The sequence below is a fragment of the Petromyzon marinus genome, chromosome 12 (genome assembly GCF_048934315.1).
Source record: "Petromyzon marinus isolate PM22_M1 ecotype Great Lakes invasive population chromosome 12, UKy_Petmar_22M1.pri1.0, whole genome shotgun sequence".
In the NCBI taxonomy this organism is placed as follows: domain Eukaryota; kingdom Metazoa; phylum Chordata; class Hyperoartia; order Petromyzontiformes; family Petromyzontidae; genus Petromyzon; species Petromyzon marinus.
This window is the reverse complement of record NC_133678.1, coordinates 2998008-3011090: the sequence shown is the minus strand read 5'-3', so window position 1 is coordinate 3011090 and position 13083 is coordinate 2998008. Positions and strand designations below refer to the sequence as shown.

The window sequence follows — 13083 nt, the reverse complement described above, 5'->3', positions numbered from 1 at the left end:
CATTGAAAGTTGCAGTGACAGTTGGGTGAAGGCACCAAATGGCATTATTGAAGCTGCAGAATCGTGAGATATGGCAACGAATTGGGGGAGGGGGGGGGGCTTAATCTAACAGTGGATAGACCCTGGCTAATGATGATGCAAGACGGGAATTAGGCACATGACTGGTAGCCACAGCCACAACGCAAGGGATGGTCGTGCGCCGGGTGGGGAATATTTTCTGGCACCCGGCCTGAAGAGGCCTGGCCGAAATGAAGCCCTGTGTGTAAATGCACGTGAATATACTACCATGTGCTGGCTGGCAATACACCATTGCTCTGAGTACCTGGTAGAGTGGCTCTTTATAAATGTAATTAAGTATATTGCTATACTTTATAGTCCTCTATTAATTTAGTGACATAGAGGACAACCACTGTAGGCTTCCTCACAAAGTGGTACTCAATTTATCGACCCACAATGGATGAAGGGCTTACTCAATGTCCATTTGAATTCATAAACGCAACTTCAAACTGATATATATTATACTCCACTGCTCTGTCGCCTGGTCAGATGTTCATAAATGAAGGTTTGGATATTAAATTGCTTTGTATTTCATTTCTTTATCCCATATATCCCCACTCTGCAGTACCCTCACACCTCAAAATGCACAACATTCCCTGCGTCCACCAATTCCATACGCCAACCACCACTAAGTACCCTCAACCATCCTCTCAGTCATATCCAAACTTCAATTACTGTGACCCCCCCCACACTCTACGGCCTCACCAAACTCCAGATGATTCAGAAATGCCACTCAGAGACTTGCTCGCCCACATCCATAAACGTGGACCGCATCACGACAATAGCGCAAACCAATGGTTCCCAATCAAGTCCGGGATAGATTGCAAAATCACGGTCGACGTTTTTAAAATCCTCCGTGGACTCGCTTCTGCCCTCTCTCATATCAACACTGGGTTATTCATTCCCCTCCACTGCCCCCCCCGCCCCTCCCCCATAGATTCAAGAGCCGCATGGCTCACAGGGCTTTTCCTAATAAATTAACTGAAATGAACTAAATAAAAGTCTGGAACTGCCTTACCTCAGTCATCTGTGCCGTTGACTCGCGACTGCCCCTATTCATGTTCTGTGCCAATACCTTTCTCTTGTCTTCCAACTATGACTCTCTCTCTCTCTCCAGTTAATGATTGCCCACTGTTCCGAAGAGCGTCTTGAGATGTGGTTGCATTTGCCTGTTATTAAATACATCCAAATTGGTTTGTATTTGTATACAATGGCCAGTATGTACCGCATACCAGTACGCTTGTGGTCACCGATATTGCTTGTATATATGTACGGCGATCTCTGTGTGTCAATAGCATTAGCTTTTAATATCGGTCTGCTGGTGACATCACTCACTAATTCCTGTAAATCCTTGTAGCTCGTGCTCATATTCCCAAAGACACTGACCTGAATATCAAGGAGCAAAGCCAAGCAGCTCGAGGCACGTTGACGCAGCCACAATGGGGTTTTTTTTCTTGCTTTAATGTCAGACGAATCTGGGAGTGCGCAGTCAAAGGCCACGTAGATTGCCGTACGAGCAAAACATAAGCCTTCTGTGCTGAACATTTACTCTCATTATGCAGAGTTGGTGGGAAGAGTGTTTCTCTACGGTGTGGACCAGAGGTCACGTGAAAGGATCTCAGAGGTAGCTCTTTGATATCCGCTTCCATGAGCCGTTCTTATAGCACGGAACGGCCGCGCTGTTTTGCGAGAGATCCAGACGGATCCTTTGTCTCATAACGTGGTACCGATAGCGCGATCTGGATGAAATTAATTTTAAAAAAATACGACAATTATATATTTGTATTGATTCTTAACGTGATGGCGCTCCGAACCATTGTTGACCTTGTAAAAAACATGTTATTCTCATCGTGTTACCAATGACAATTATATAAACTAGCTGGCATGAATATATCTCATTCATTTATTAAATAAACGGCTATTGCTTTTGACGGTGCTTGAAAATGAATTCATAATGAGTTGAACGTGCATTCATTCAGGGTTTTGGCATTTTCAGCCGTTATCTTTTCTGGCTTAACATTTTCTTATAATAGAATGATTGGGGTTCACCCGATACAGTTGTACTGTACCCCCTTTCCTCCCTCTTATCAGGCCTGATCGGCAGTCACTTTAATAGATCATGGAGACTTTATCAAATTGATTATTATAAGTGAGCGCAAAAGACAGCAGAGGTGTGGGAAGGCGCCACGGTGGCTAGGATATGTTAACTACCTCGCCTGGTATACACGAGGTCGTGGGTTCGACTCTGACGCCTGTATATTTTGCATGTTCCTCCCCATGGTCGCGTGGATTTTTTTTCCGGGTCCTCCGGTTTTCCCTCCACGTTTAGAAACACGCGTTTAGAGTATTTGGCTGCTACAAATTTCCACGTGATAAGCCACTTCGTTGAGCTATAATTTGTGGCCAGGTCGCTTCTGAAAAAGAGCTACATAGCTCAGTGGGCCTTACCTGGTCAAATAAAAACAAATTATAGGTGTGTTCAGGTTTTCTGATGCATACAACGCTCCACTCACCCATTCCGCGCTCTGCCAATGCGCGCAGCCCCCTCTCTCTCTCTCTCTTTGCGGGTGCAAGTGGCCCAAAGATGCGATGAGAGGGATCAATAATTCAGGGAGGCTGCTTTTTAAACACACTCTCCCGCACCAACGTAATGCATTTCCTGCCCGAGAGTAGCAGATCCAGAGATGTGCGAATAGATCTACAGAGCCGCCCTCCTCCTTACAGAAGCTGCGACCAATGTTCAATTGCAGGCAATGCAATTCTCCCCGAACGTGTTAATATCAAATGCTTGGCCGCTTTATATCGGGCGCTATATTGCGTGGCATGTTTTTACTCTTTTGCCTTTAAATGGTGATTTCAAATCTGCCGTGGACCCCGGGGATTGAGTTAAATTATTTCTACGTTACATTATTTGTATGCTTTTATTTTGTACGTGCACAGCTGCAATGTAAATCTGCTCATGGTTGCCGTGGCCTGAGCCACCTTAGATAACGAGGGATTAATACAATCCCAGCCACCCACTCTTTCTCTCTCTCACTCTCCCACTCTCTCTATTTGCAGCTCTCCCTGGTAGAAGGGAAAGCGACAACAAGAGAGAGAGAGACGTGAGGGAGGCAGCATTAGCGGCAGGACAGAGAGACAGAGAGAGAGAGCGCAAAGGCGAGGAGAGAGGAGGGAGGAGAGAGAGAGAGACGCGGCGTTGGCGAGACGGACGAGGAACCAGGATGGAGAAACGAGCGACCGGCCGGGCTGCCGATGGGGACGGCGCGACGAGAACAAAGAGCGAGCCGGGGGGAGCGGCCGCGCAATGCAAGCACTCGGCACAGAAGAGCCGGGTCACCAAGACGGGACGCAAAGCCACCCGCCAAACGGCGGCCGGTAAGTCACTCACGCCGCTCTCTCGCGCCGCACGCGCGTGGTGGGCCACATTGGCAACCCCGTGGCACGTTGGGCACCCCACGCGGCACATTCGGGGCTACACGTTGGTGCCAAACGCACGGTTGGGACGTGTGCGTCGAGGGGTGGTAGTGCTGCGGTAGCTGAGCGCAAAGAGTCGGCTGACTTAAGCCCGGGGAGCAATCGAGCCACCCCCGTCGAACAGCTGGCGGCGATGCCGCACGCTATCGGTTACACAGATGCGTTGGCACATCGCACTGTGGTTGCGGAACACGTCGCTATCGACACCGTTCACGTTTGTGATTGTGCGTGCACGCGGGCATTAATTTGGGTGCGTTGTTTCAATGTTCGCATCGGTACCCTTGCATTGTTTGGCTTAGGCGTGCCCGAGCAAGTCTATAAAGAATAGACGATGTGCATTTGACAAGGCATCTGTCTCAATATGTGTTTTTTTTTACACTGAGCAATGATGCTGATACGTGCATTGTTCTAAGCGGAAACATTTTAATAGAGAATGCAGCAACGAGTCTGATCTCACTGTCGTGACATAATTAGAGTCGCATGATCATTTATTTAACTGCAGTCATTAAAGCGGCATTAGGTTGTGTGCGAACTGTTATTAGGGACGTGTGTACAATCTCGTGTGAGATGCAGAGTGTGTGTGTGTGTCAGTATCTGGTGGAAGACAGGCGAGGTGGCATTGTGATGAGACTGGCATGATTGGCCTGGCAAACAGATACCACCGGCGTGTGTACAACTGCTGACAGAATAGGCTTGCCCAATAAAGAGGCTTCATCCTTAATTCTAGAGGTTTAATTTTGTTTTTGCAGACACAGTCAAGGAGTTTCATGATGTGTTTTTTTTAAAGGTTAACTTTAAGCGTTTTCTACTCACAGTATTATAAGTAAGCAAAATAATCACGCCGCTGCTGGACAAAGGCCTGCTTACGCCATTCTCGATTTGACCATACTGCCACTATGCTGGTCAATGCGCGTGCGGAAGGGGGTGAGGGGCCCAGTATCGGTTCAGATATCACTTGCCACCTATGTGAGCCGTGGCTAGCAATCAAACCTAGATCACGGAGGTTCGTAGCGCAGTGCGCTATCCACCATGGCACCACTCCGACAAATTGTTGGAGCAATGCTCTGGTAGGTTTTGTTATCCTGCTCTAAGTTGGCTGGTTGCAGAATTATAATTTTTGTTCATTTTAAATATTGATTTCGAAAAATGTAGAGAATTTCTCATGCATGGAAAGAAACGCACTTTCTAAAAGCGCACGTTTGAAAAAAAGAACGCATCCTTTTGTAAATGAAGCATATTTTGCCTTAGGATTAGCTATCAGTGGTGCCCAGGTGTCCATTATTAATCATGCTGGTTTTATCATAGTAAATTATATTTTCAGCTGGTTGTTGACATGTTTAATACCGAGTGGGCTCGTACAATTTGATTTTCTGCACAATGCCGCTTGTTAATATTATTAATGCTCACTGGACTTTACGGCTACGTTTCAGTGTCCTGCTAAAATAGGTTTCCTTTAGAGTTGGTGCCCTTAAAATTACGGCAAGTCATCGTAAATGATGGTCATTACCGAAAAACGCGTATCATCAGGAACAGAGACCCCGTTCCTCATTGTAAATGTGCAGTGGCTTCAAAGCCCAAATTTTCATAATAAATGCACGGTTATTCTACCATTGCCTCCGGAGGATATACAACCTTCAGGCTTCTGTAATGTAATGCAATTTCTGTAAAATGTAAATTACCTAGTGAGTAAAAATGCCCTTTTTAATTTTGAGTATTTTTTTTACAGTTATTGAATTTGAAGCCCAAATTGCCAAGGCATAAATTCCATAGACGTCTTCAGTGAAAACACACACAGATAAAAAAAAAATCTCACGAAACATTTTAGAAATTGGTATGTGCTTAATGTTATCACATCTGACTCTTCGTGATAACACAGGAAATCGCAATGCAAAAGTTCCGAAGAGCACATGACAGACAGGTGTTGAAAGATATGATGAGCCATTTACAAGACTGCTCTGAGTGGGACATGAGTGTGCAAGGATGGCAATTTCCGGTTACCAAGGCAGGCATTTGAATGCTATCCGTGAGTCCAGCGACCAAGGGGAATAGCTAAAGGGCAGATGGTGGGAGACTCTCAGCACAGATCTCGGAGATCGCGTGTCTGCACCGTGCAAGCAGCTGCAGCATCTGGCAGATGGGAGGACGCGTTGGCGAGGAGGAGTGGGTGACATCAATGGCGTTGGCCGCGATGACATCTCGATCTCTTGATGCCTAATCTGGCGCTTGAAGCGCACATACGTGGGCTCCCAGAGACCGAAACAAATTTCTTACTACGGATGCCCAATATGCCCTTTGCACGGTGGGCAAAGAGATCGATTGTGACACTGGGGGAAAGCGCGTGCGTCTCCAAGCGAGCATCCTAATTACACCGTAATTGCATTGTTACGTTACACGCAGCGAGTCGTGTTTCATTGCCATGTGTTAATGGCAGAAATGTAGGCGAATCGCGAAGCGGACAGTGAACCAAAAACACGACTCCTGGGAAACTGTACACAGACTCATTACACGTTTGCCACGGAACAGTACGGGCGAAGCCAACATCGACAGAACTACATTCTGTCTCCTGCACGTACAATAGAAATGTTTAAATCCATTAGCCTATTGGTTTTCCAGACCGATATTATAAAGCGGTGTTTGTTTGCGCAAAATTGTGGCGCGGTTTCATTTGTGGAGTCAGAGAATGGGGTTCTGTTTAATTAGGAGTACTGTAGGTTGGCGTAAAAAAGAAAATCACCGTGAGGGAATGATCACACTGGAGGCCCAGTTCCTGGATGGGTTGAGTCAGGTGAGTGCTTGGGTGGGTGACCCCCCAGGACTCGCTTGGTGTTTTTAGGCATGCGGCTGTGGTGTAGCCTGGAGTTGGCAGTAAAGCAATGCTACAATCCATGTATGGATTACATTCTTCGCGTCCATCTGTGGATTGAATCTATCCGTGAGTTCTTGCAGCTCATCGAGGCTCTCCTGGGAAAATAAGTGGCATTATTAATAATATGGCAACCGGAGCGGAGACGGAGAGATAAAAATCAGCTCACGTGCGGGAGTGAGATAGCATGCGGCATTACAGGATCGAGTGGATAGTGATGGGATGGCGATTAATTCATTCAGCAGTAGATTGACTGTGGCCGATCATCATGAAGAGTATTATTAATAGGTGAAGCTGTTTGTGAAGCTAATAGGTGAAGTGATGCGTTCAATGCGCTGTGCACCCGGCAACCGGCCACGGTTAGAACATCAGTGGCTGACGAGCCCACGCTGACTAGCACTGTGAACGACTGTACAGCCAAACAGCCTCCATGAACAGCATTGGGGAGGCCTCTATCTAGCATTGGATCACAACGGCGGAGGCTTTCCCGTTTAAATACACGACCTTATTACTACTAACGCCGTATATAGTATCGGGATTGTGAAAGATCCTGTGTTCATAATGGAGGTTATATAGAGGCGTAGATGTGGTGGCCACGCTTCTGCGCTCTTGCGCAAAGGAACGAAACAGGTGGACTTCTCCACTCATCTGGCTGTCGCCTGATGAAGCTAGTTGTAATTACTGGCGAAATGTCGTACTCAGATTGTTAATGTTGTGGCTTGGCTCTCCAACGCACTAGTGACGAATTGGCATGTTCTTTCTGTTTACGTGACAACCCTTACTAGTTGGCTGTGTCGGGTGGTGGCTGATTTAACGACACAACATTTATATATTTACGCGATCTAACCCAAAAAAAAACCTCTTATGGACGATTTTGGTCGCGAAAGCCTCCTACTACGTGTTAAATATCCTCGATTCACCGAGGCCCTCGTCTTTTGCGGTGCGCAGCAGAGTCGGGGCAGACGGCGAAGTCCTTCTCGTCGCAAGCCAAGGCGGCAATGTTCCAGTGCCACAAGAAGGGCGGAGGAGCATCATCCCCTGCGGGCCAGGCGCCCGGAGGAGCGGCCACCCGAGCCACCGCGGCGTCGGCGTCGTCCCATGCGGCGTCGTCCCACACGGCGCTCTTCCACCTGCCCAGCTTCTCCCGGGGCAGCGGCTCGCACGGCCCCTCGCGCAAAGCCACGCTCCCGACCGCGGCCGCCACCGCGCCCGCAGCCGCCACCGCGCCCGCAGCAGCCGGCGCGCACAGGTCTGGCCCGGCGCTTAAAGTGGCGTGGAAAAGGTGACGGTTGATTGGACTCCGGGGTCAAAACGCACTACAACAACAACAACGACGGGGATGGGGGGGTCATGTTCGACTCGATGGGCATTATACACTGCGCACTGCGACGCGGGGCTTTCCAAATACCCCGATTCTCGAGACCCACCGCACTGCGCCTTTGTTCGCCACGCCGCTTAGCGCTCCCCGTTCGAATTCGGCGGCCGTCTGGAACGCTCTTTAGTTCGATATTAGGAAGCCACTGGGAGCTGTGTACTTTTAAATCTAGATCGAAAACTCGTGTCTTTAGAACTGCTTCTTGTGTTTAGTTTGCTGACCTTTCCCCCCCTCCGCACCTTCGATTAGGACGGTCGGGTACGTACGGTGCAAAAGAAGCTCACCACACACACAGATTATGAACTCGTTCCACGTTGCACGCGCCCGATGATTGTTAAACACGTTCCACGTGATGCGCTAAGCAATTAACGCTGTCTGCGCCGCGTGGAACACGCACATTCAGATATCGATCTTAGTTTGCATAAGCTCTATCAACACAGACAACGTTAATTGCTTATCGCGTCACGTGGGACGTGTTTAACAATTATCGGGCGCGTGCAACGAGTTCATTATTATTGAAGGGGGACTGGATTGATGAAGGCAGGGAGACGTGCCGAGTAGCAAGGACTGGAGTTGGGTAAACGGTGCCCCAATATATGATTGTGCATCAATACACATGATATACTACATAGCATGCTCTAGTGCATTGAGAAAACAGATACCACGAAATGTATTATAGTGCATTAAAAATACATTATTTATTGCGTAGCACATTCTGCTGCATTTAGAATACATTGTATACTACACAGTGCGTTCGAATTACATACCGTGAAAATTATTCTAGTGCATTTCATATACTTTATATACTATAATGAGCGTTTTAAATATTTAATATACACATTTCATGCAGTACTGCACAATGTATTCTAGCGCATTGCTGCTATTTCCCCTCCCGTCAGCTCGAACGCAGCAATATCGCCAAGTTCATATTTGCCCTTTGCCTGCATTCTTGCTCGAGTCAGACGCTCACCCTTTTCCTTCGATGCGTATCGATCAGTCTCATTCTTTGCCTCCTCCAGCCGACTATTTTACATACAAAGTAGCATTCTAAAATGCACCAAGTGCCCTATCCGAGTGACGTCAGTATACATTATATAGGGCATCGCACTCGAGCGCGTGAAAATGTATACTGAACTAAACATAAAGTGCTCATCTCACTCCTATCCCCCGGGACATCATCGAGCCTCACATCTGCCATGAAGAGTCGTCACGTGGAGCACACGTGGAGGGGAGAGAGGGAGAAGTGGAGGGGGAGAGTGGGGAGAGGTGGGGGCAAGGCCGTAATTATAATATATTGGGGGGGGGGGGGGATGTTCCCCCCCCCCCCCCAATATTCAAATATGCTCAAAATGTCCCACCTCCCCCAATATTTTGGTAAAAAAAATTGCTATGCTATGTAAATAAAAACAACAATTTGCTAAACCTTGGCCACAATATCTGGACTTGTCTTCATATAAATCAATGCATAGATTGCTGTTTATATATATAGATTGTGGTTATGGTTGTACTTTATTAATCCCTAATCTCTGCCATTACATACAATGAAACAAGAAAAGGTATAAAAGTTAAAACAGAGCCATATAATACAATACACTATTCGACATTATTGTAAAAAAAAAAAATCCATCCCATGTGTTAGTGAATTTTTAAAAAAATTCTGGGCAGGAAATGATTTTTCAAATTTAGATTTGTTTCTGGGTTGGGACCCCCAGACACCCTTAAAGATTTGGTCCCCCCCTAATGTTGACTCCATGGCTACGGCCTTGGGTGGGGGTAAGGGAGAAGGAGGGGAGAGAGGGGGTTCACACCATGATATGCTAGTTTGTATTCTCAGTTCCTTTGTGTTTTCTTACCAGAATGCATTGCGGTGCATACCACCCCACGTTAACCACTGGGATACCTCTCTGCTGACCTCGGCCACATTAAAAGTCAAAACAAGTCAAGCAGGGTTAGGTTAGACACCCAGACGGAGCAAGTTTGGGAGTTTAGCCACCGCACATTTTTGCTCAATTGAAATTGCTTGCCATGGCTGAATAACGTTGACATTTAAAGTTGTGCCAAACGCGTGATAGCTTGCCAAATTTAAAAGAATTGCATAAGTCGAATACAGTACAGGGTGGTCTAGCTGTCTTGTGCCCCCCCCCTCCTAGTTTCATTCTCTACAACTTAATATATTATTTAATATATTCTCTACAACTTAATATATTACTTAATATATTCAGCGTCAATGTCGGAGCAAAGCACCACAAGTACAAGTAAAGCGAATGTGTTAGACAATGGGGGTAGGAAGAGGGTTGAGATAGGGGGGAGAGAGGGTGGTAGAGATGGGGGGGGGGGGACATTGCACCTCGCTACACGCACCCACACTGCTGACGGTAGAGGTTGACAAGAAAACACAAATCAAGTCATGCCCCAAAGTGGTTGATGACATCTTTCCAATGATTGCTGAGTTTAAAACCGTCGTCTCGGTTGAAAGTGTGTCTGTGTCTGTATATATGGATGGCTTCGTGAACGAATCTTTGTCGATAGCCAGTGGGCTTTCAAATCACCATCGTCTTAAAGAAATCAATTTCGTGTGAGCCAGCCGCATTAAAGTAATGATCAGCCATGGCAGAAGTATTGGTCTTGCCGTGGTTCAGATCTGCCTCATATTCACGAACACGGTCCGAGACATGTCGCTTAGTTTCCTCAATGTAATGGCTGCCGCAGACACAGCTTAGTTTTTACACGCCGTGGTATTGTATGTCAGGAATCTTGTCCTTCACAGATGGGATCAGATCACGAATTTTCTGCACTGCATTAAATCGGACCAGGATCTTGTGTTTGTTCAAGATTTTGGAAATCTTTTTGGTTATCCCTGCTATGGCTTGTGTAGTCTACTACACAATCCGCAAAGCCATCACCCCAACCGTGAGGAAGGAGCCATCTGAAGATCCAATCAAAACCATCACCTTGCCTGCAGTCACAAAAGTTGTAAGTCAAAGCTCATAAATGGAGGGTTTTTTTGGGGGGTTAGTAAATCATTTACGCGATCTAACCCCCTAAAAAAACTCTATTATGGATGATATTGGTCGCGAAAGCCTATGACGTGTTAAACATCCGATCCCGGAACCTGCTGCGCAGGCTTCCGCAGTTGTACCGCGTAGCTCTCAGATGGCTTTTGTGGGGTTTTTTTTGGGGGGGGGGGTGCGCCGAGTGTTGTTCGGCCACCAATGTCCTACGTTCCGCTCCATGTTGTGGGAGGTTTTTTGGGAATCTGTAGCAGCAACGCACGCGGTAGGTCCTAGAGAAAAATAATACATCGAGAGTAAAAGTGTCTCCCACGTTCAAGTGAACACTAGGTGGCGCTTGCCTCCATCAGCTGCTCTGAGCCAGTGGTGGATATTTATTTATTTAAAATGACTTCGTACAAGTCTGTCAGCAGGTGGGACAATTGACGTCGCATCTCTTCAGCAGGGCTGTGTGTATGCAGAAAAGGGGAATCGGTTCACCACCTGTGCTGATTTCTCCTGGATTGTCCTCTGTGTAAGGTAGCTGACCTGGAAACTCTGCAAATCTTCCGGGGACATTAAATTTCCTGGTTTTCTGTTTTTGTCAGAACAGAGTCCACATGTGACTCAAAACAATGCATAGTAAACAGGGGCAGAGCCAGAATTTCAGGCCGGGGTGACATTCAACACATTTTAATTTCAAGAATGATTAGAGAGTCAGGCTGTTGAACTAGACGCCATCGGTTGGCGACACACTCTGGCAATGCAGTTGCACGGAGTCCGCCAGACCGAGTGTCGTACACTTATACGCAGAATGTCACCCCTGTCACCCCCCCCTGGCTCCGCCCCTGATAGTAAACCTCTCTTGCTGTATTGTGAGATTTTATTATTCCCATGTTGTTCTGTTTTGTGTATGTCGGAGGTGGCAACTCTACTCCAGAGCCCGAATGGGGACTGCATACAGCCAAATGTTGCACTGGTGAAGCCAACAATGCCAGCGGAAGACGCTCGACGATTTACTTTTTGCAATGTTGCGGCATCCTGACCCCGCGTGCCTGTGTCGTTTCATTCGCCCGCTCCCCGACCAGCGGCTCGCACGGCAGGGAGCATGGCGGCAAGGAGGGCAGCACGACCCCTACGCCGGCAGCCACCTCACATCAGCATTCGATGAAGACGCCGGGCTACCTGTCGAACCCCGCCGGGCGTGAGGAGCTCAAGCGCGTGCTGGAGAAAGCGGCGCAGAGGCTGGAGAGGTAGTGCACCTTGAGCCCAGCTAGTGGCAGCCAGTGTTCATTTCGTGTCTGTGTGTCCCCTCTCCCCATTAAACTTCTTTGGCACCATACATAGCCAACCGCGCTAATAGGAGGGGCGGGGAAAGAGCAACAACCTAAATGCAAAAAGCTGTTCTACGGAAATGAGTTTTCAATTTAAATTGAAAAGTGCACTGCTCCACTGGCTTCCTAATATCGATAGGAAGAGCGTTCCAGACGGTCGCATAAACGGGTCTGAAAGCGCGCGATGCGGTGACCGTCTTTGTTCGACGGCCAGCCAAAAGCCGCTGCTGCGAGGATGACTGGAGTTTCACGTGATGGTTCATGCGCCTCGAGGCCACAAATGTCTCTCCATAGCTTCTTCTTCTTCTTCTTGCACGCTTCCGTCCCACTCATGTGGGGTCCGCTGTCCTTGACGAACTTCCCCATGCTGCCCTGTCTTGTGCCATCTCTCTTTCCGCTCCTCAGGCCACCATGACCGATCGCACCACATCTCGCCACATGGCCGTGAGCTAATTGTGGTCGATAATCACTGTCTCGCCAGAGAAAACCATAATCCTGCTGCTGCTTGTCCACTTGCTCTCATGTCATTTAATTTGAGGCCTCTGCTAACATACGGTTTCCTTAGGTGTTTTTTTGTCCTCTGTACCCCACAGAAAGACAATGCTGTCTGCATTTGGTGAAATGTCATCATTGAAGTCAAACACTGGGTGTGTATTTAAATGAGAGTTGTCGTAATCCCTGTTGATCGTTCATCATGTGAATAATGCTAATTCGGTACGCTTCTTAAGGATCCCACAATGTTATGAGTTTCTGGAAATTCTTATTTTTCTGTGCTTTGACCAACTTCACCACAAAAATACCGAAAGTCTAAATGCCACAATGTGTACTGAACGGTGGGAGGTGCCTACCTTACAAATGAGGCGGTAACATACTAATACAGGAATTTCACGTATTTACCCAGCAATGAAGGCTTTTTATCTATTCTCAACATAATCCTGCATTGATATATTTGGTCAATTTCACGTACCATCGTTTGAAACGTGGGAG

The 13083-nt window shown here is 47.4% G+C and overlaps 1 protein-coding gene across 5 annotated transcripts in view; it reads left to right on the top strand.

Moving 5' to 3' along the window:
- Positions 1-2590: 2590 nt before the first annotated feature.
- Positions 2591-13083, top strand: part of LOC116941680 (uncharacterized) — a 52694-nt gene continuing 42201 nt past the window's right edge. The window contains exons 1-4 of one of the 5 annotated variants that reach the window (XM_032952997.2): positions 2591-3435; positions 7349-7679; positions 11851-12015; positions 12690-12743. In XM_032952997.2, coding sequence (XP_032808888.2) covers positions 3282-3435; positions 7349-7679; positions 11851-12015; positions 12690-12743 — 704 coding nt within the window. In that variant the 5' untranslated portion in view covers positions 2591-3281. Of the gene's footprint in view, positions 3436-5870; positions 6320-7345; positions 7680-11850; positions 12016-12689; positions 12744-13083 lie in introns of those variants that run through there. The other 4 variants (XM_032952998.2, XM_032952996.2, XM_076066512.1 and 1 more) reach the window with 4 other exon arrangements.